At 44.4% G+C, this 22556-nt stretch overlaps 2 protein-coding genes across 4 annotated transcripts in view; one reads left to right on the forward strand and one right to left on the reverse strand.

The window, feature by feature from the left end:
• JAK2 (Janus kinase 2) overlaps window positions 1–6502 on the forward strand; it is a 160557-nt gene extending 154055 nt beyond the window's left edge. For all 3 annotated transcript variants that reach the window (XM_038401856.2, XM_043515095.1, XM_043515094.1), the window contains exon 24: window positions 2625–6502. In XM_038401856.2, coding sequence (XP_038257784.1) covers window positions 2625–2732 — 108 coding nt within the window. In that variant the 3' untranslated portion in view covers window positions 2733–6502. The remainder of the gene's footprint in view (window positions 1–2624) is intronic.
• A 6005-nt stretch (window positions 6503–12507) lies between these two features.
• On the reverse strand, window positions 12508–21981 carry LOC119856044 (relaxin-3-like). Its single transcript, XM_038403097.2, has 2 exons — window positions 21749–21981; window positions 12508–13208 (listed from the first exon to the last, which is right to left on the reverse strand). The coding sequence occupies exons 1-2, from the start codon at window positions 21954–21956 to the stop codon at window positions 12844–12846; spliced, it is 573 nt and encodes a 190-aa protein (XP_038259025.1). The 5' UTR covers window positions 21957–21981; the 3' UTR covers window positions 12508–12843.
• Between the last annotated feature and the right edge of the window lie 575 nt (window positions 21982–22556).

The following is a 22556-nucleotide window of genomic DNA, read 5'->3' on the forward strand; positions in this document are numbered from 1 at the left end:
TCCTGCACCTCAAGCAGCAAGGGCTAGCCCCGTCCTCACTCAGAGAGTGCACCTGGCAGCCATCTCCGCCTTCCATCCGGGGTTCTCGGGGGGCTCCGTATTTTCCTACCCAATGGTGGGATGGTTCCTTAAAGGGTTGGAGAGTGTGTTCCCGTACTCCCGCCCACCAGTCCCTCCATGGAACCTTAACCTGGTCCTCTCTAAACTCATGGGACCTCCTTTCGAGCCCCTCGCTTCCTGTTCCCTCCTGCACCTTTCCTGGAAGATGGCATTTCTGGTTGCCATTACCTTGGCCGAACTGAGGGCCCTCACCTCTGAGCCACTGTGTACAGTATTTCACAAGGACAAGGTGCAGCTCTAGCCGCACCCCACATTCCTCCCTAAGGTGGTCTCCCAATTCCATTTGAACAAGGACATTTGTCTGCCGGTGTTCTTTCTGAAACCCCATACGGACCCGAGTCACCGCAGCTTGCACACCCTGGATGTGCGTCGAGCGCTGGCGTTCTATTTGGAGCACACCAAGCCCTTTCGCAAATCCGCGCAGCTATTTATGCCTGTGGCTGAGAGGATGAAAGGCCTCCCAGTGTCGGCGCAGCGGATTTTGTCTCGGATGACAAGCTGCATCCAGGCGTGCTATGAGCTCGCAGGTGTTCCGGCCCCGGCTGTCACGGCCCACTCGACCAGGGCGCAAGCGACTTCCACGGCTTTCCTGGCACAGGTCCCGATCCAGAAGATCTGTAGAGCAGCCACCTGGTCCTCAGTGCACACCTTCATGACCGACTACGCGGTCAACCAGCAGGCCAGAGAGGACGCGGCAGTTGGCAGAGCGGTCCTCCAAGCAGTTGTTCCGTGACTCCTACCCTCCTCCAGAGATAAGCTTATGATTCACCTAATGTGGAATGGACATGAACAAGCACTCGAAGAAGAAAAAACGGTTACTTACTTTCCCATAACTGTTGTTCTTCAAGTTGTGTTGTTCACGTCCATTCCACCACCCACCCTCCTTACCCCTCTGTCGGAGTCACCAGCAAGAAGGAACTGGAGGGGGTTGGGCCGGCAGTGGCACCACTCGGGAGGCCCCGCTGGGAGCCGCTAAAGGGAAAAGTTTCCGATGCTCGTGCATGTGGTGCGAGTATACCAAATGTGGAATGGATGTGAACAACAATTATGAGAAAGTAAGTAAGCGTTTTTTCTCTACCTCTAGACATGATTCCATGATAGTTTGTGGGGTTAGAGTCAATCTGTTCTGCAGAAGGTACAGCAGATGTTATCAAAAAGTAGGAAAGATTTTACCAGAAATGGTTACCTTCAGAAGTGGAGGAGATTTCATCACTTGTGTGAATTCTAGAATGCTGTCCTCGAATCTGCCTTGCTTCCGCTTATTCTGGAATACTTGCTGCACCTAAAGAAAACAGAACTATCACTTAGTTCTCTCAAGATCCTTAACAGCTTTTCATACCACTATTGAAGGGTTCTCACTGATTGCTCATCCTGCATCCGGAAGGGTCATGGGAAGAGATTACCCAGACCTCTCACTGGTGAAAGCCCCCACCCCAGTTTGGGACTTTAAAATGGTTCTTAAGTCTCATGAAATCTCCTTTTGAACCAATGGTGACCTGCTTCTTACTGAATTTGTCCATGAAAGCAGCCATCTTAGTGACTATTACATCTGCCCGCAGAGTCAGAGTGATTGGGGCCTTAATGGCAGACCTTCCTTTCACAGTATTCTACAAGGACAGAGGTTCCTTTTGACCACACCCCATATTTCTTCCTTAAGTGTCTTCTGAGTTTCATTGGAATCAGATCATTCACCTACCACTTTTCTTTCTAATACCACACAATGCCAACCTGGAGACTGTTTTCCATATTTCGGGTGGGTGTTAGGAGGGTGTTAGCTTTCTGTCTAGATAGGACTAAATCATTTCTTAAATCTCCTGGACTGTTTACTTCCTTTGCAGATAGCTCTAAAGGCTCTGCTATTTCTACCCAAAGACAAATGAAATGGATTTCTGGGTGTATTATAGCTTGTTACAGGGATGCCAGCATTCCACCCCCTGCTAGCGTGTCAGCTCACTTGACAAGGTTATAGTCTACATCTATGGCTCTACTTTAAAATGTCCCAGTATCTGAGGTCTGCAGAGCTGCTACATGGTTTTTGGTACATACCTTCTCCAGGCACTGCACCTTAGTGCCTCTAGAGCTGATGTGGCAGTTGGCAATGCAGTTCTTTCCTCTGTGCTGGACTCTGTTCTGAAACTTGCTCCTGCTTCTGGGGATACTGCTCAGGAGCCACCTGAAGAGGTACGCCCACAGGGACACTACTCGAAGAAAATAGAGTTAACTACAGTTCTTTGAGATTGTGGCCCTATGGGTGCGCCTTTACCCACCCTCTCTCCCCTCTGCTTCGAAGTTTCCTTCTGATACTTGGTGGTGGAGAAAGAACTGAGGGTGGTTTGCCTGCACAGCCTCATTTCAGGGTACAAGGATGCATGTGTGGGCTACATGGACACTGCTAATGAAAACCTCTGATCAAAGGCATGTGCACCTGAAGTGGAGCACTCATCTTGAAGAACTATAGTTATTGCACAGGGTGAGTAACCTCTCTTTTCTGATGTCTTCCCCAGATTTATGCCATCATGACAGAATGCTGGAACAATAACGTAAGCCAGCGTCCCTCCTTTAGGGAGCTTGCGGTGCGAGTGGATCGTATAAGGGACAACGTGGGTGGATAAGAGAACTGAAGTTCGTTCAAAGGACATATTGGAAAAGAACAAAGTCTGCCCTCTGGGTTGCTGTGGATTATACACATACATCCGTCTATCTTCGTTGTGGGCAAAACGTGTTTGCAAATATCCTATCAGAACCTGCAAACTGTGAGGAATTCTGTTTTTCTTCATCAGGATACATTTGCTACTACAAGGACACGACAATGAAATACTCTAATAGAAAGTGGATTATTTTTCTAAACAGTGTCCTAATATGTGATCAGTTAGCATCACCAGTATTTGCCTTACTTGGCAATGCAAAAAAAGAGTGACTTACCACTTTGGTGAGCTTTTTAGGGAGATGAAAAGACTGAATGCATTTCCTTGCCAAGATGGAGATGCACAGAATATATTTTTAGTGTTTTCACACTGAATGTATAGCGACTTGGCATCCTGTGTAGTGTGTTGCACAAGGGCTTGGGCTTTATTAATATAGTTTTATAATTTCATTGTCAATGAAGAATTGGCTTCTCTGTAGAACAAATTGAAGGAGGTTAGATAATTTACCAAGCAACTTTCAATGTGCCTGTTTGAGTCCATTATTAGCCAGCAATACATGCAGAGGTATATGTTAGGCTGTTGTGTGATGTACTGTAAATATTTTTAGGGAAAGGGAACAAATATTTAGTTCTATTTGTACAGCAACCCCTCTCCCCCCAAAAAAGTTACATTTTGAAATGGACAAGTAAAAACAGCACAATCTATTTTTCTACTTCCCCCCATGTAACTGTTGCGGAAGTTTTGGGTTCTCAACATTTTATGAAAATACAGGCAGCAAGTGGAATTGAAGCTGCTTCAGACAAAGCAATGACTTCAGTGGACCACTTCTGAGAATGAGAATGCTAAACACAGTATTAACCTTATTACATGCTGCTCTTTTGTCTTTCTGACTTTATCTTTGTGATGATAAATTTATCTATAAATAAGGATTCTGCTTTGGGGGTTGAACTAAAAATAGAAAACATCTCCAAATCCACAATTCAGTATTAAGATTCACAATGCCCCTCTGCCTCCACTCCCAAAAGGAGTTTACAGCAAAACTATCAGCCATCTTACCAGGACTGTTTGCTGATGGAATTGTACCATCCCATCTCCTATTTCCTTCCTTTGATCAAACCCCAAGATTTGAGAGAAGGAAATATCAGTGAGATTTCCCATGCAGAAATTCCTTCACATCAGTTTGAGGTTTAGGAACCAGGATTTGCCACCCTGCAAACTGTCCCAGGCCCCACACTCAGAATTCTGTGGGATCTGCGTGAGGCCAAAGCTACCTGCACAGAGACCCTGTACTTTGGCTCGGAGCTTCCATTGGTTCTGGCCTCAGTCCCTTTAACATATGTCAAGGAGCTGTAGAGAAAAGATAAGTACAGCTCCAGGCTGAAATACCCTTTCTGGGGAACCCATGCGCTCCTTCTCCCTGGTCCATTGTAGACCCACATAGAAGGGGTATACAATCTGTTGAGGTTAACTGAGGCCCCCTATCCTGCGAGGGAAGGAAGACTTGTGTACGGAGTGTCCCCTACATGCATATTTCTTGGGGCATGATCCCCATTATCTCTAGCTATAAGTCAACGAATGTGGTGTTTTCTAATTCAAGCCATCTGATCCTACTTGTTCTCTTAAAATACAGTAGATAGTAAACTAAATTTAACTCTAACTTGCCTTGTTAGAGTGGCTGTTCAACTTTGTTTTTGTTGAGCAAATCTCATTTTAGGGGCACCACAACTCAACCTTTGCTCTTAGATCAGATTTCTAGTCAAGTGGAATGTTCATTTTTAAATAAATTAACAGCAAATCAGAGACACAGGAAAGCTATTCACAAACATTAAAGGGCACAATAGTGCTGTCATAATGTAAATCTTATAGGAAGATTGTTTTTAAAAAGTACCTCAATTCTAACTATGTTTACCAAGTGTTCAGCCCAGTTCCAGTATGAGAATGTTTTGTGCCACTATGGGACACTCCTGCAGGTCTTACCCAGGCAAGTCTTATGTTGACCAAAAACGGGGAGATTTTGCCAAGGGTAAGAAGTGCAGGACCAGGCCTTCTATTCTGGAAATTATTTTACCAATAATTTATGCTTCTTTTGTCACGATGTTTGAAACACGTAAAGCATTTTTTAAAAAGTAACTTCACCATATATTTTCCAAGTGCTTTTTTTCAAATCAGTACCTGTTGTTGCATTTCTGTACATTGTTTTGGACTTGATTTTAAAATAAGTTGTGCAAAAGATGTATTTGCATTTGTAGAGTTTTAACTTTGTACAGTGAGTTTTGTAGGGGTTTTGTTTCATTTGTTGTTTGTTTGGGGATTTTTTTGGTAACCAAACAAAATATTCTAGTTTTACAAGCATTAAACAGCATTATTGCTGGGATAAGTGCAGAAATCTAAAGTTGCAGTGTATGACACTCAGTAACCCATAGAGGTGGGATCCATGAAAGTACATAAGCACCTAAACCCCAGACTTAGGTGCCTACGCCCCTGTTTTAGGCACTTAAGTCCCAGTTTTGGCTCCACTGCGATTCAAAAAGCTCTTGCCAAACCCTGTAGGCACCTGAACTCAACACTGAAGTTTTTTAGAGTAAAAGTTCCGTAGGCACCTATGTTTCTTCTTTGGCCATGTGCTGCCTCGTTCTAGCCGACCAGATGCCTGACTCCTATCTGAGCCCCAGAGTGATTCACTAACCAGGGAAAGACAGGCATTCAGACACCTAAGTTATGTGCAAGGCCCGATCCAGTAGACAGGCTCAGAGCTCATTTGCCAGATCAAGTCCCATTTGAAATCTTAAGTACTGGACCTAGGGTCACCCACCTAGGAAGTCCTGAGTCCAGTCCCCCAGTTCCAAACACTGTTTCATTATTTATCAATAGTGCAACAGGAAAGAGTAAGGGACCCTTAACTTAGACTATCCCATAGCCCTGTGGTTAAAGGCATTCTAACCACGGGGCTGTGGGAGACCCCTGTTCAAATTCTTTCTCCCCTGCTGGCAGAGGGGGAAATTAAACCTGGGTCTCCCACACCCTAGGTGAGTGCTCTAACTGGCTGAGAAGTTATATGGTGGGTGCCACCCTGCCAGCACCACCATTATCTGTGGAGCGAGACAGGTGCCTAACTGACTCCCTCAAGAAACACCGTAGGCACCTAAGCCATCTAACTTCAGGCAGCAGGTTCCTGTTAATGGATTTACATAGACATAGGTGTCTCCCTGCAACCTGCATTTAGGTGCCTATCTCGAAGAGAGGGTGGGGCAGGGCTTAGCACAGACATCTCTAGTTGGTATCTCCCACTGGCTAGCTTAGGTAGCTCTCTGCCAAGCATTCTGGCTTTTGTGTCTTGCTCTCTGAGGCACCTATCTCTCCCAAGCTGATCGTATAGGTGCCTAACTCACCTAACTGCTTGGTGGATCACAGTGGTGGTTCTGTAATTTTCTAGGCGCTTAAAAGTAAGGATTGTGACACTCAGCGTTGCAATACCTAAGTCCCTTCGTTGATCCCACGGTAGGTTTCCAATATTTAATAGACACAGAATATAGCTTGTTTATGTAAAAATCTCAGGGATGTTTGTGTAATGCAATGAAGAGATCTTCCATACTGCTATTGTTTTCAAGTGAATAAAAGCCCTTTGCTTGTTCTAGTACAGTATGTCTGATTTCATACTCTATTTGATTTCATAAGTGTAGTGTTAGAACTTACAAGTTTTGAAGTTCTGTATTTTATTAAAAACATTTTAAAAAGCATCTGTTTTTTTACTTTTTTATATTCTATTTTAATTTTTACAGAAAAGATGCAAATTCACATCAAATTTTGTTTGTTCAGTTGGACAGGGGTAAATTAATCCATTGTAACAATTGTCTATATTTAAAGGCTTGATCCTGCAAGTTGTTTAGCATCCCCAAAGCCCAAAGTGAAATCATTAGGAGCTAATGGTGATTAGTACCTTCAGGAGTTATGCAACACCTTGCAAGATTGACAACTCACAGACAAAAAAAATTGATTCAGAAAAAAAAACACCTTTCACAAATATAACTGTTCTGTTGGTTTTAAAGAGGATACACATGCAGTAACTCTGCTGGACTTGTTAATGCCAAATGTAGTAACCTTTAAAATCAATGCCTTTCAGAAGTTAGTTCCTATTAGTTACAGTAGCTCTGTATATACGCTGATATTTTCTTTTACATTATAAAGTCTTTGCATTAACAGATAAGCCATAATTATTTTACTTTCTTCAGTTGGCATTTTCTTGTTATTTATAATGCTGTGATTTGTTGTGAAAAAGTGCTCTGTCCTACCTGTACATGATTGCTGCTATGGAGTAAAGTGAAATTTTTATTACAGCTACTGCTTTTCAGATTTTTATATTTAAAGAAAAATCATTTTAATATAAATGAAGTATATATTGTAAAAAGTCTTTACAAACGCATGTGTTTTTATTTCCAAATATAATACTGGTCTGTGGTCCACTAACTGTGAATATATTTAGCTTCAAAATTCATTCTTAAGCATATTCCAAAAAGTTGCAAAAGTCCATGTAATAAGCAACAGGAATGAATTTCCATAAAGCTATGATCTAATCAGAAATGAGAGAAATTAGCAGCTAATGAGAATTTGGACAAATCACAGTATCTAAGAAACGCTTCCATAGTTCTCAGACACCAATTATTGTATATCCCTATGACTGTACCAACATATTTCAAAAAGTATTAAAATGATTAAAAAAAAAAATCAGTTTCTTCTAATTTTTGCATATAGTTTTATAACAACCTTCTCCCATCAACTACCCTTGATAAGAGTAGGGGAAGATAGGAAGTACTCCTAAGGATTTATTTGAGCCAGTATGACTATTGCATAAAGAAGTCAGGTGATGATGGAATGTGTAAAGGAGAAAAAAATATATAAAGTGTACCTGAGAGCAGGATCAGAGACATGCAATAGTGTTTGGCAATCAAAATTAGCTATTAAAGTATTGAGAAGGAGTGTGCGTGACAGAGGACAAAAAGAGATTGGAGACTCCTGTCTCAGACAGCTGAGGAGGGTATTGCACATTTCATGCAAAGACAAAACAAATGTGAGAGTAAGGGAGCTGACAGAGCAGGACATCCAAGAAAATATCTTCAAAGAAAGAAGATTCAGGTAGTTGGGACATGTACACAGTCTGGAAGATGGGAGACATGCTAAGTAAGCACTGAATTGGATATCTGAGGGAGGAAAGAGAAAGCACGGATGGCCAAGGAAGAACTGGTAGAAGACAGTGACAGAGGATATTGAATGTGCGGGCATCATCTGGGATGAAGTACCACAACTAGCAAGTGCCTGTAATCAGTGGAGGAGCTTGACTGCCATTTGTGTCAGCAGCACAGCAGAAACTAAGATGAGGTAAGGAAAGGAAGGAATGAACTACCACTGTAGGGGTCAGCCCAGGAGCTCACAATCAGAACAGCCCGAGTATAATCAAGGAAGCTCCCTCCTCTGCCCTAGGATTGATCTATTTAAACAAAAACAGGAAGCTGAGCAAAAGGGGGGAACTAGAAGCCATCCAGCTTGTAAATGGGTGGTGATCTCTGTCCCAGATTCCAGAAGACTATCCTGAGCAGGCTTGGCTCAGAGACTTTGATTGAGGACTTTGAGTTGCGGAGCTTGTAAATCAGGGGTCCTAAGGTAAGGGCTTCTGGAACTGTTTGTTAAAAATTTTCCTTCCATGAGATACTTATTTTTAATTTTTGTTTCTTTTGGTCCCCCTGGCCCAGATCCCTTTTTAAAGAACATATGATGCCCCAGATAGGGGGAACTAAGGTAGGGGTCACCCACAGTGCTTCCCCCAGCCACAAGGAGGCATACTGGGACAAATACTAGTTGAAAAAGTTACTTGAAATTGTATAGTGATTTAAGGTAATGTAGCATAATTATGTGCACTGAACATGCCATATCATTTGAAATATTTTTTCTTTGCTAATGTAATTACCTCAACTTTTATATTCCCTACCTTAAATATAAATTCTCCCTTCTTGCATATATGGACTGACAAGACTGAAGATGCATGAATTCTCAAAATAGATTGCATAAGGTGAAATTCAGTTCTGTGCAGAGGATCAACATGAGGCCTAAGTGAACTAACTGCCAAGACAAAGTGATATGAAAGGAATATTCAGATATTAGACCAAAACTTAGCTTTTGTAAGCCAAGCTTTAGAAATGTTTCCATTAAAGTGCTTGTTTTAAATAAACATTTTATTGCAGTGTTTGGATTGCAAGCACTGTAGCAACTTTGCAAGTACATGAGAACCTGAATGTTAAATGGACTAAAAAATGGAATACAGACATGAAATTTGAGTATTTTCATTATCCAAGATCAAAGAAATGTATAAAGTAACTAAATGCTATAATAAAATAGTACATTGCTGCCAAGATTTTCAATTCAAGAAAGCATCTCTATCCCGGAAAGGTGCTTAAGTGTGTGCTTAAAGTTAACTATGTACTTATGTGCTGTCCTGAATCAAGGCCTTATTTGGTCCCCTTTCAAATGCGTTTAACACCCAGCCTCTCAGACTACCTAAAATTAGGCTCCTAACCCCTTATTAGGCACTTATTTTTTTTTTAAATCTTGACCTTAATTTTAAAAATTTAGTTTTAATCATCTAATGTGATAATAGCATAAAGAAATTCTCTTTAGTTGTTTAGTACACATTGATACGTATGATGGTAGGAGGTGACAAACCCCAACAATAAGAATGGGTATGCTGGAGTACCAGAATGTTAGTTCTAAAATTTTAAAGGGACATGCTCAGGCTGTTAAAATATCTGAGAATGGACTCCAAGCTACAAAATTTTGATTTGATTACCTTAATTTTTTTATTGTAAGATTTCCTGTAATTCTGAATTGGTGTATATGAAAATGAAGTTAGTACTACTCTACTGTCCAGTGACAGAGTTAGTGATTAGGTTATTCCAAACTCTGCATTTCCACACTTTTCAATATCTGCCTTCTGGCGTTTTTGTGTAGAGTTACCTTTGAGTTCCTAGCTTTCAGACATATGGTTTTTTAAAACCTTCAATATGTATTTACAATTTTAAGTTAAGGTGTTTTCCTTTCGAACATTTAACACTTCAGCTTAATGACTTGTCTGTGTGTAGCCCATTCCTAATCACTTGTAAATACATATCTGTAGTGAAACATGTCTAAACATTCAACTAACCATAATCCATAATTGCTTAATGGATTATTTTAAATAAAGGTGAAATAGAACTATACTCAGTATCTTAGTCACCCTTGATCCTGAGAGAATCCTGGCAAGAATACCTCACACTCTTTTATAACAAATGTGTATGTGCATAGAGAGGATAAATTCAATAATGTATAGTATTCATTCATTTGTGAGTGAATTTTATCAATTCAGTACTTACCTTACAGTTGGTTTACTTTCACCCTTCAAAGACTATTCACAAAGTGCCAAGATAATAGTGAAAGACAAACTTCAGCACTTTCTGCAAGTCACCCCTCCTGCCTCGGTTAAGCCGTAAATATTCCTTGCTTGAGTTGGGCATTATATTTCCATTTAATGCTTATGGTAAATTTCATGGAGAGATACAGATTTCCTTTTATTTTTTCGTATCTTCACTCGTTAATGTATATGGCTATGTCTTCAACCTTGAAAGTTAAGAAAGTTCCAATAGAAAATTCCAATGGTTTGGTCCAAGAGTTAGCTTAGCCCACCTGAATTACACCTTTAGACCATGAGATGCAGGAGGAGGAAAGGTAGCTCATCTGGATCACCTCTGGCTGTGTACCTAGGTGGATGTGCACCAACAAACCTGAAAGGCAGTCCTGGAATAAGGAACAGGTATGTCACTTACTCTGCTTGTTTGTAAATATAGACAGTGCAGCTTTTTCTCAGTTTTTCACTTTACAAGTTTAGCAGAGAAAATGTTCTGTCAAGATGGACTGTACATACAGAGCAATTTTCAAATGATCATAATTTAATCAAACTACAGTAATTTTTCTCAAAGCACTTAAGAAATTTGGTACAGGTTATTTTCTATGTCAAATTTCAGCTCTCTGCGATAGCTGTTTCTACAGTAGAATTGCTAAGCGTGAAATTGAGAATTTTCTCCCTCCTTCCCCCCCTTGCTCCCAATCAAATTAGGGGAGGCATTTCTCCTCAAATTCTACCCTTTCTCCTTTATAAGATGCTAAGTCTAGAAAAACTCATCCCAAAACTTGAAAAATTCATTCAGATGAGTGACTGGAAGCAGGGTTTAGAATGGAAAAAAATATGCACCCTTAACTAGCACTGAGAGCTACAGTGAACACACAACACTGTCACTCAGTTACTCTTCCCAGAGCATCTCTGATTCACTGCAGCTATGTATAGTAGAAGAAAAGTGTATTTAACTGTTAGTGCTATAAATTGCCATCCTATTGAAATGTAAATGTTATGAAAGCTAAAGGTTGATAATATCCACATTTAATAGCTGTTTTTCCCATCCTCTTTTAAAATACCGTGAAGTTTTCACTCAATCAGTAAAATGTAATTGATGGAATAGTTACAAAATCTGAGGATGAAAGGAACGTAGGAGATGAACTATTGATTTAGTGATTTAGTGAAGCATTCGTTTAAATGATCAAATATAGTGGTTAAAAATGTACATGGATTGAAAACTAAAGCTGCAAGTCAAACAGTCATCATACATACTGTTCAGTAAGTGTAGTGCTACCGCAATTGGTGTTAGGTCTGGTACTTACAGTGGCAACTACTCATTGTCATTTTCACTAGTCTCGAAGTAGGAGGTATAGCATACTAATTTCAAAGTTACAATAGGATGCATTGTAAATACCAGAATTCAGAGGGACCTCAAGTGGTTACAAATAGTAGCAGAAAATCAGTTAGTATATCTGAAGAAGATAACAGTGTGGTGTCCAGATTTTTCTCTTTTAAGAGAAAAGTAACAGTGGAAGACAAACAAAACAGAAGTTAGAAATTTAACAATAAATCTGGAATATTGCACACAATTGAATATTGCAGTATTCTAGAATTGTAGATAAATTGGAAGGTGTTCATAGAACAAGTATGAATAGGAGCAAAGATTAAGGGTGCTAAATACCTAACATCTCATCTAAATAACAAGTGAGGAACAGAGGACAGAAGATAAACCTAGATTCCTTGAGATGTTAATTCTTCAACCAGAGATTCAGGGAAGTACAGAGATATACAAGTAAGAAAGAAGTCAAAGGAAGGTTTAACCTGAATGAGAAAATTTTGTTTTAAAATGTGATATTTAAGAAATAATTCTGCAATTGGACGGAGATGGTCTGAATATTATAATAGATCCTCTTACTAACTTCTGTTAGTGTGGTATAGAAGCCAGTTATACTCTACAGTCTTCCATTAACTGGTGCAACTGCAAGCTTGGTGGTATTTGAGTTTCAAGTTACAGAACACCCTTTCAGTTAGAATTGGTCAAAGTCTCAGCTCTTTAAAGGATTCCCTAGGTATTGTTTCCAATGGAAGGGGGAAAACAACTCTATAGCATTTATATCAAACTGGGGGTCGGGACCCCTCGGGGTGTTGCAAGGTTATTACATGGGGGCTTACGAGCTGTCAGCCTCCATCTGAAATCCCGCTTTGCCTCCTGCATTTATAATGCTGTTAAATATATGTAAAAAAGTGTTTTTAATTTATAAGGGGGGTTGCACTCTGAGGCTTGCTATGTGAAAGGGGTCGCCAGTACAAAAGTTTGAGAACCACTGATTTATATAGTGTAACATACTTTAATACCCTTGAGGTTTCTCCCTGAAGTGTTACAAAGAGGTGGTATGAAAGTCTTATTATAATTTTAAAGACAAAGCCTTAAAACACAAAGTAAAGGTTTACTAACAGTTAGAGCAAAGGTTACTGCAGCAAAACAAAATTACTAATTACCCTAAGTTTGTGAGTTTTTAGAGAAAAAACAGTAACATATACAGCTGCTTGCAGACAAAATTGCCATGTTATTGAGACTGTTTCCCTCCTTACATGCAGCAAGCATCACAGCAACTAACATTGAGTTCATATGTCTAAAATAAATACAGAAACACAATTTTAATCTCAGCATAGCGTACTGATCTCAGCTTTGGTACATCCCCATTTGCAGCACACTCCTGCCACCCCCATTGAGAAGTCTCGTTTTCTTCTGGGATACTTGGCCCAAGGAAAACTACTTGAGACCATGGGATTGGCAATCCCTGCTCCACCTCTGTTCTTCCAGGCAGCATCCTCAACTTGGCGAACATATTCACTGAAGTCATCTGACATGGGTACATACTCATTATAATCAAACAAATTAAACAAATCCTTCAATATCAGCTGTCCAAGTGGTACGCTGGCTTGCTGCAGCTGCTCCAATCCAGGAGCTAAGACTGACTGCAATTTCAAGTTCTCCGGTTCTTTGTTACTGGTGGCTTGAGCAGAATCTGTTAAAATAAAAATAAAGATTTTTTTTTTTAATTCCAAAGTTATTAGGTGTAATTATAGTGTTCCTAAGGGCAGAAGGTCATAGTTAAAGTTACATCAAAATCATTCAGCTAATAATAATAATAATTAATAATAAAGGAATCATTATTAAGGCTGCAAGTTTATCACTGAGGTCACAGAAGTCACGGATTCCATGACCTCCGTGACTTCTGCAGCGTGCCAGTGCGGCTGGCTACAGGGCTGCCCGAGCAGCTCAGGCAGGCCCAGGGCCAGTCACACCAACTGCTGCTAGGGCAGTCTCAGGCCACCTCCCCTGACAGCAGCAGGAGGAGTTTGGGTGTGGGAGGGGGTGAGGGCTCTGGGCAGCAGGCTCCCCAGAAGCAGCAACATGTCCCTCCTTTAGCTCCTGCCTCCGCCCACAGGCACTACCCCCACAGCTCCCACTGGCAGCGGTTCCCGGCCAGTGGGAGCTGCGGAGCTGGCAGCGTGCAGAGTAGGAGCTTATGAAAGGATGTCACTGCTTCAGAGAAGCTGGATAAAGAGCTTGCCAGCCACACCAACCCCACCTCCCTCCAGCATCCGTGGCACCCCCACCCCACACACCTGCGGTGCTCCCAAGATTTAGTCGGGTATAGTACAAATCATGGACAGGTCATGGGCCATGAATTTTTGTTTAGTGCCTGTGATCTGTCCATGACTTTTACTAAAAATACCCGTATCTAAAACGTAGCCTTAATCATTATCTAAACACAAGACAACAAGAATAGCACTCCCACTACCTGGGCTGACAAGGTTGTTTTTATTTAACTATTGTTTTAAGCAGCCTAGTTGTGTAATAAACATGCTCTGCAACACTCTTATGCCACACAGTAGTAGATATTCTTCAGTCTTGAGAGGATCATGGGTATCTACCCCTGAGAGGTAAAGAATTTACTCAGTTGGTTTTATGGCAGCTGCGGATGTGGCTGAAGAGACCCACTTGAGAGAGAGAATCTCTGCCCACATCTGTCACATTTAAAAGTGATGTTTCGACTCTTTGGGCTCTGCCTTCTGCAAGCTCTTTTCTCCTTTGCTAAGCTGGATGGCTTCTTCTCGTAACTCTGGACACCTTTTGTTAAGCTCTTGTTTCCAAAGGCTATGGTCTTGAGTGTGATCTTCCTATTTGTCCACATCCATGTCCATTTATTTGAGGTCTCGCTTGCACACATCCTTGAAACACAATTTTGGGTATCCTTTGGGGTTTTTTCCAGATGCCAATTCACCGTAGAGGATGTCCTTTGGGTTGCACCCATTATTAATTCGGCACACATGCCAAAGCCAGTGGCATCTATTTGAGGAGTGTTTGCATGCTGGGTATGCTGGAGCACCTCAGTGTTGGTGACTCTGTCCTTCGAGGAAATGCCCAAGATTTGACGAAGGCAACAGATCTGAAAGCTGTTGAGCTTTTTTTCCTGATGAGAGTATAAAGTCCATGTCTCGCTCCCATACAAAAGTGTGCTGATAACCCATGCATGATACACACAGATCTTTGTGTATTCTATCAATTTGTTGTTTTGCCATACCCTTTTGCTCAGTCTAGACATTGTTGTGGCAACTTTTCCAATGCAGTTTATAGTTGTTGATCTTGATGGAGGGTGCTTCCTCAACTCCATAATGGCACATTGTTTGTCTTTTTTAGGCTAATGGTAAGCCCAAAGTCTTGGCAGGCTTTGGAAAAACTGTCCATAAGGCTTTGGAGATGAGCTTCTGTGTGGGTTGTCACTGCTGCATCATCAGCAAAGAGGTGGTGTTGGATAAGGGCCTCCTGAGCCTTGGTTTTAGATCTGAGTCTTGGAAGATTGAACAGCTTTCTGTCAGATCTTGTGTGCAAGTAGATTCCCTCAATTGTGGAGAAGAATCCACAAGCATCATATTTGCGTTTGTCCTCCAAATCCATTCAATTCCAAACTCATTTAGTTACTCAACGTTCCCTAACTGCACTAAGCAACATGTCAGGTGCTTTAGGAGACACAGAACATACTGGTACACCTATGATTGTAAGGTGTGATGAGTATAAATGTGTCAAAATGGCTCTATCAAACAATGTTGCGATGTAGAAGTACCATCCGAGAGGCTTGGAAGCTTCCTACAATGTGAACCATCTCTTCAATTCTTATTGACTACCTCCTCCTATTTCTGATTACATGAACCACCATCCCTTATTTGCAGACACTACCAGTTGCTTACATGAGGGGGGGGTAATGTTAGGAAAATATTTATGTATTTTCAGCTAATGCTTTGGCTCTTTGTTTAATCTCTCCCTCCCATCTGCTCTCTTTCTCTCAACTGGAAAGAAGGAACGCTAGTAGCTTAGTTACACACCAACTCTGTGTAGGCCACAATTTGGGAACTTCTGTGGGTGGCTAAAAGGACAAAGCAAGACAACCACCTGTTTCATGCAATCTATCAACGAAATGCTTTCCTCATGGACATGTAAGTGCAGCTAGTGTGGGGATACCACAAGCACCACCAACCTAGACTGTAAAAGCCATTCCATGTGAATCCCTATTTTCCCTTCCTTTTATTGTAGGCAAAATCCTTTTGTATTACAATTTCTCTAACTACTCTTGGGGCCCCAAATAACTTTTTTCTTTAGAATTGTAGCAAAATCAATTCAGGCATTGAACTAGGAGCATGGCAGAAAAGTGTCCTTTGAGGGGGAAAAAAAATAGTCAAGATGCTGCTTTGCTTCAAATGAACAATTTATTTTTAAACTTCATCCATGTCTTGAACTTAGTTCTCTGAAGCCAAGTCATTTCAACAAACTGTATTAATTTTTATTTAAACTTGTGCGTATACCCAACCACAACTGAGTGATATGCAAAAAATGACATGTACTGGCTAAGATTGTCACCCCTGCTTCAGCCTTTTTCCCTAGGGTAAACGGGGTAGAAAAGCCCTAAAAGCCCAGAATCCCCTCAGAGGATTTCCCCAGCACAGGGACTGCATAAGACAAACATAAGTACCCCTTCCAAAGCCCTAGTGTAGGAGGCATGTCTGGGCTCTTCTAGGCAGTGCTGCAGCGAAGGGAATCTGCCATAATTTAAACAAGCCTCTATAGCTAAGTAATATCAGAACTGCTCCAGCCCCTGGAGCAGCAGAGTACAAAACCGGTGTAGTCACCTCAGCCTGCCCCCCTCTCCCCCCACTTCCTTAGGGTGAGTGTTCTGTACTATATCTCTTAGAGGTGCAAAATAGAACCGTAGCCCCTGTACTTAGCACACTACTTGGGGAAGCACTATACCTATAGTTTCTGGTTGACTATTATGTCCTTCCAAGCCATTGATAATGGGCTGTTAATATGACTATTCTTCCTCAGAGCTTTTGGGAACCATGTATAGTTTGTTAGCTTTTAAGGGCTGATCAAGACAAAAGGTCCTATGGCTGCCATGAAATTGAATGAATCATAGAAAATCAGGGTTGGAAGGGACCTCAGGAAGTCATCTAGTCCAACCCCCTGCAGGACCAATCCTCAACTAAATCATCCCAGACAGGGCTTTGCTGCGAACTAAATGACTCGAACACTGAAGGATTAATGCTGAGAGTCCATGAGCCCGTGCACTCATGATGCAGTCTGTTCATCAAGATCATTTCCATCTCAATCCCATTCAGAGACACTAATACTAGATATGAGGTGGGCAAACTGCAGCCCATGGGCCAGATCCAGCCCCTCAGGGCTTTGGATCTGGCCCATGGGATTGCCCCCTGTGGTGCTGCAGGCCCCACGCCACTCTCGGAAGCGGCCAGCATCATGTCCCTGGGTTGCCCTGGCCTTCAGGCACTGCCCCCTGCAGCTCCTATTGGCCAGAAACAGGGAACCACGGCCAATGGAAGCAGTACCTGGAGGCATGGCAAGGGCAGCGCTCTGAGCCCTGTGTCCCCTCCTCCCGCAGGGGCCAGGCAGAGACGTGGTTCTGGCTGCTTCCCGGAGCAGCACGGTGTGGGGCCAGGGCAGGTTCCCTGCCTACCTGCTTGCCCTGGCCCCGGTACGTGCCCCTGCCATCCCAGAGCCACTTTGGGTAAGTGGCACTGGGCTGGAGCCCAAACCCCTCCTGCACGCCACCCCCCCAACTCCCTGCCTGCACCTCGCACCCCTCCTGCACCCCCAGGCAACCTAACTCCCTGCCCTGAGCCTCCTCATGCACTCCTCCTCTTCCCCAATCCCTTGCCCTTAGCCTGTTCCCACACCCCAACCCCCTGCCCCGGCCCTGCATACAATTTCCCCACCCAAATGTGGCCCTCGGCCCAAAAAGTTTGCCCACCCCGTACTAGATGATAGTGCATCCATCCAAGTTTGGAGTGAGAAGGCATATTTTTGAGGCAAATCCTTGTTATTTACCTACATTTTTATCTTACAGGAGCTAGTGTTGCATGAATGCTCATGACTTGCTATTGAAAGCATGGTTGTGCCTCTAGCTAAGAGAGAGGTCAAAGCAGGAGACTATGAGGAAAAATAAAACAGTTATCGGTTTAAGGTTCCTAGATGGCCCTAGTGCATGTACTGCTGTCACCCTTTTTTAAAAAAAAAAGTACCTTTTTCTTTGATTTGATCTGTTTCTGATGGATTATATTTCAGAACACACGGATAAATCAAATTATCTGATTTTCCTGAGCCATTCAACTAGTACAAGAGTACATGTCCATTTCTACTCTGCTGCTCAGATAAATAGGAAAAATATACTGAGTACCTCAAATATAGCAGAATAAATTAGGTGCCTACTATCAAGAAGGAACTTTCTGATGCTTGAGGATTGCATTGACTGCTCTAGTCTGTACAACTTTCTTACAAGGACACTGCTCTTGTCATACTTGCAAGCACACATTAGCAGAGCTGCTCTTTCACCCTAGTTTTTTAGAAATTTCAGTATTTGTTTAAGCACTTGTTTTACTGATGCTGATTATAGTTCAGAGTATGTAGATGTCTTGAACTGATTTTTACAGTAACAGGCTTAATGGCCAGTGTAAATAAAATATCCTTTAAGTTGCATTACTCCAAAGGAAATCTTTTCAAGCTACAATCTTATTCAATCAGTATTTAAGATTAATCCCTTTTATGTGACAATTTTATTTAAAAAGATCTTTCAGAATAAGTTAACCAATAAATAGAAGATCAAGTCTAGGCTCCTCCATCCATTTAAATACCTGTATATGATCTAGTGTATATAGTAATGAGGACCTTAGCAGTGTTGCAGAACATCTTTTTAACTTTGTGCTGTGAATATTATTGATCTTTCTATTTTGTATTATATATTTAGATAAAGGAATTTTGTCTAAACAAAATAAATCCTTGATCCATGGAAGTGCTTGTCTAGACAAATATTTAGTTTGCGGCAAGCTACGCTGTGAAGCTTCCCCCTACTAGCCTGCTACAAACTAAGTGTTTATGTGGACCCTGCTGACTCTTTTAAGTGAATGTCATCAGGGGCCACATGGACAGTTAGTCCATGGCAGATTTACACCCCAGCTGGCTGTGAACTAAATGTTCATGAAGACCAGCTCTAAGTAACCAAATAATATAGCATTCAAATTTGAGGAAGCTATCATTACCTAGAATGGAAAAGATTAAATGAGTAACTATACAGGGACCAAGGCCCAGTTCCCCAAAAGGGCTTAAGCACCTACCTCCAAGATTTAGGCACCACTGAGATCCTCACAATGCCTGCTCAGCTGTCACCAATTCTGGAAGTTACTGTAAAAGTCCCCATGGTTTCTGCCTCTGGATAGGTGCACATCTCAATCTCATGCTTAAATCCCAGTGGGGTCCTTTGACTAGCTCACCTGCAGGCCCCAATCAGGTACGTGTTCTCAAAGTACACCTAACTCTACTCACATAGTGGGAAGATCAGGGGCAAGTGATGTAGACATCCCTGATGCTTTAGTCCAGGGGTGAGGGCACTCATCACATCTCAGATGAGTACCCTCACCAATGGACTATTGAGCTGTTCTTGCGAGAAACGGATTAGGTGCCTGATATCAGAACAGCGTTTCTGGTTGCGGATCTTAAGTGCCTTCCTCTAGCTCGAGTTTGGGCATCTAACTCCCTGAAAGAGGTAGGGCTTCAGATACACCCTACTCTTCAGCTTCCCACTACTCTGCAGGTTTTTGTGGATCCCATTCCCAGGTGTGTAACTCTTTCCATACATTGTATATGGAGTCTAGATGCCTAACTCAGGATCTGAGGATTCTACTCACGAGCTGTTAAGTGCCTAAATAGTTCAGCTTTGCAATACTCAGCCTTGCAACACACAAGTCCCTTTCTGGATTTACACCCAAGTTCTCACCACAAAACACAGTAGCTCCTGTTGAAGTCCGTAAGAGTTAATTGTATCCTGCTGAGTAAGGCCAACTATGACTTGTTCTAGAATGTACTACTGAAAGAAGGGATCACTTCCCAAGTCACTTCCCATTTCTCAGTTCCACAAAGTAGTCTTCAAGTCTTGTAGTCATACTAGTATTTAGGAGTTTTAACAAACAATAAATACAGTACAGGTTGACTAATCCAGAAGTCTTAGGAAGTGCTTTGGAGTCAGTTGCTATTTCTGACTTTTGAATACACAATAGGAATCATTTTAACATGTCTTGAAAAACAGAGCAATTGTTTAATCTTTAGGCAAATAAATACACCTTTTATGACGGGTTCTCAACACATTTTTTGGTGGCCGCAGAGTGTGGCTACCAACTATTGCTGATGGCTGCTCTGAATTTTTCCTAAAATACTTAATTAACTTTAGGAAAAAGTATATGTGCATATTTATTTATGTCCAAGTCATTGTAATCGACCTATGTAAGGTGGGTTTTTTCTTCTTTTTTGCAGGCTCAATAATAAAAATATAGTTCTCTTCTTTATTGGCCCTAAACAGCATAGAAACACAGATAAGGTGCTTTGAATGTCCTTATTTTATTTCTTAGTTTCTTTTGCTTTTTTTTTAAAAAAAAAAAAAAAAAAGACTTGCTAGCTCCTGTGTGTGCTGCGGAAAGTGACATTTGTATGTTTGTTAGTATCGCTTTTCACAGCAGCTTTACTCAGCTCCAGAAAGCCCAGGGCTAAATTAAGCCCTGGATGGGAAGGTGGGTACAGATGCGCCAGGGATGATGGAGCACGGGGGGAGACAGCAGGGGGGGCAGAAGTGATGGGGGGGTGCTTGGGCCTAGAGCCCGTCACCCTGCAGTCAGGGAATGGAGCCTGAAGCCCTATGCCAGGGGACAGGGCCCAGGCCCAGAGCCTGAAACCCCGCGGCTGGAGCCTGCCCTCGGCAAGGGGGGGAGCACGCCGGCTGCCTGCTCCTCCAGCTTGTCTCTCTCCAGCGGGGGGCAGCGCCCAACCCCTGCGGGTGGCCCCTGGGTAGGGACCTCAGCTTTGTGCCCTCCCGCAATCACCCAGCTGGCCGCACTGGAGCCATGCTGTGCGGGTAGCCCTTATTCCGTGGGGGTTTCCCGGGCTGACGCTTAAACAAGCTTCACTAAGAGAAGCCGGTATTTGAACGTGTCCCATCCTTCGCAAAGTAGAAGCGAGCCGCTGTGTTGGCGGGGTTTTAGGCGACTTGGGCCAGTGCTCGAGTCTCGCTCCTCGGTCAGTCCATGTGGCAGCAGCTGCACGCCATTAGCCCCCGAGGGCAGGGGGCGGGGGGGGCAGTCGCGCTGTCTCTGCAGCGTGCGCTCAGGCCCAGTCGGCGCTAAGCAGGGGGGCCGGGAGCGGGCACTTGGCCGGGCTGCCGCTGCCATGGCTGGGCGCTCGCTCCAGTGACTCCAGGGGCCGCGTGTCGCGGTGGTGAACCCAGCCCGGGAGGGGCAGAAGCTGGGTCGACAGCCGATTTCTCTGGGGCGCTGTGCCGGGGCTAAGCGGGCTTTCCCCACCTCGCTCCAGGGTGGGACTTTTTCACCCCCCCTTGAGCAACGGAGCTAGGCCGACCTCACTTGGGGGTGTACGGCAGCCCCTTGGTCCCCCCCCGGGGGTTGCTTGCAAGTCAGCCGGAGAGAGCAGCTCCCGCGGAGCGGCAGCAAGCGTTTGATCGCCGCGGAGCTTACCGAGCCCTGCGCCTCTTGCCGCGGGCCGGAGCCTAGCGGGTAGATGGAGGGGGAAGGTCTCGCTCCCGCGGCGGTACTTGGAGGGCGTCCACCAGGGTCGCACGTGGGCCCACAGAGCCAGCGGGCTGCGGAGCGGGCACGGCGGGAGCCCGACGGGGAGTCGCCCACGGTCCCGCACGAAGCCTGCGCGGGGGGAGGGGGGGGCCACGTCCCGGGCTCGGGGGCTTAACCTTCCTCGCCCGTGCGGGGGGGGGGGCGGGGGCGTTTCGCGCTGGGGCCCGGGCCCAGGGGCGCGCCAGGCTACCCAAGACCCCGGGGCAGAGGCAGGGAAGTTGGACGCTTCCCCCCCCCCCCCCCTCCTCGCGACAGCCCGGCCCGCCCGGCTCCCGGGGGAAGCAGGTGGCAGCCCGGTGCCCCGCGCCTGCCAGCCCCTCCGTTTGCAGCCGGGGGGGGGGCGCCCCTCCCGCTCACTCACCGGCGCCCGGCAGCGGCTCGCCCGCCTGCAGGGCCAATCTCTTCCAGCGGGACCCGCCGCAGGTGAAGATGACGGCGCGGATGAACTCCCGGCCGCACAGCTTCACCCCGTACTCGCCCTCCCGGGCGCCCTGCGCGCCCAGCTCCGCCGGCAGCCCCGCTAACAGCAGCCCCGCGCACAGCAGCCGCAGCCGCAGCCGCAGCCCCATCCCGGCGCGCGGCCCGCTCGCACCCCGCGCCAGCCAGCCTGGTGCTGCACGCCCGGCGCCCGCCTTATATACCGTGCCGGGCGCGGAGTCAGCCACAGCCAGCCCCCAGGGGGCCAGGGGGGCACGGCTCGGCTAGCCCCCGCCTCCCTCTGCCGGGCCGCACTGAGTTATCGGCTTGAGCTGCGTGCCCGTCTCGCCCACAATAACCCCCCCGACGCCCCCCCCTTGCAAACCTGCCCTATAGGAGCAAGAGCCGCTGTCCCTCCACACCCTCGCACGGCTCCGTCCTTTGGGACGCGTGGAGCCGGGGGCGCCCTGCTGCCCCCCCCATTCCTGCCCGTGTTGCCTCCTCCAGCATTGATTGAGTCCCCTCATCGCCCCCCCCCTTGCTCCTCCACCTCAGCCACCCTGCTGTGGCTGTAAAACTACCCCCTGCTCTTCTGAGTGGAGTGAATACAGTGCCCACAGGCAGCAAGGGAATGAATGTAGCACAGTGGTAAAGGTAGTGGGGTAGAGCAATAAAGAGCACATGGTCCTGAGGTGACAGTAACTTGACATTGATAAATACCTGCTGCTAGCGATGTTAAAACAATACCCTCT

The sequence above is a fragment of the Dermochelys coriacea genome, chromosome 5 (assembly GCF_009764565.3).
Source record: "Dermochelys coriacea isolate rDerCor1 chromosome 5, rDerCor1.pri.v4, whole genome shotgun sequence".
NCBI classification, from domain to species: domain Eukaryota; kingdom Metazoa; phylum Chordata; order Testudines; family Dermochelyidae; genus Dermochelys; species Dermochelys coriacea.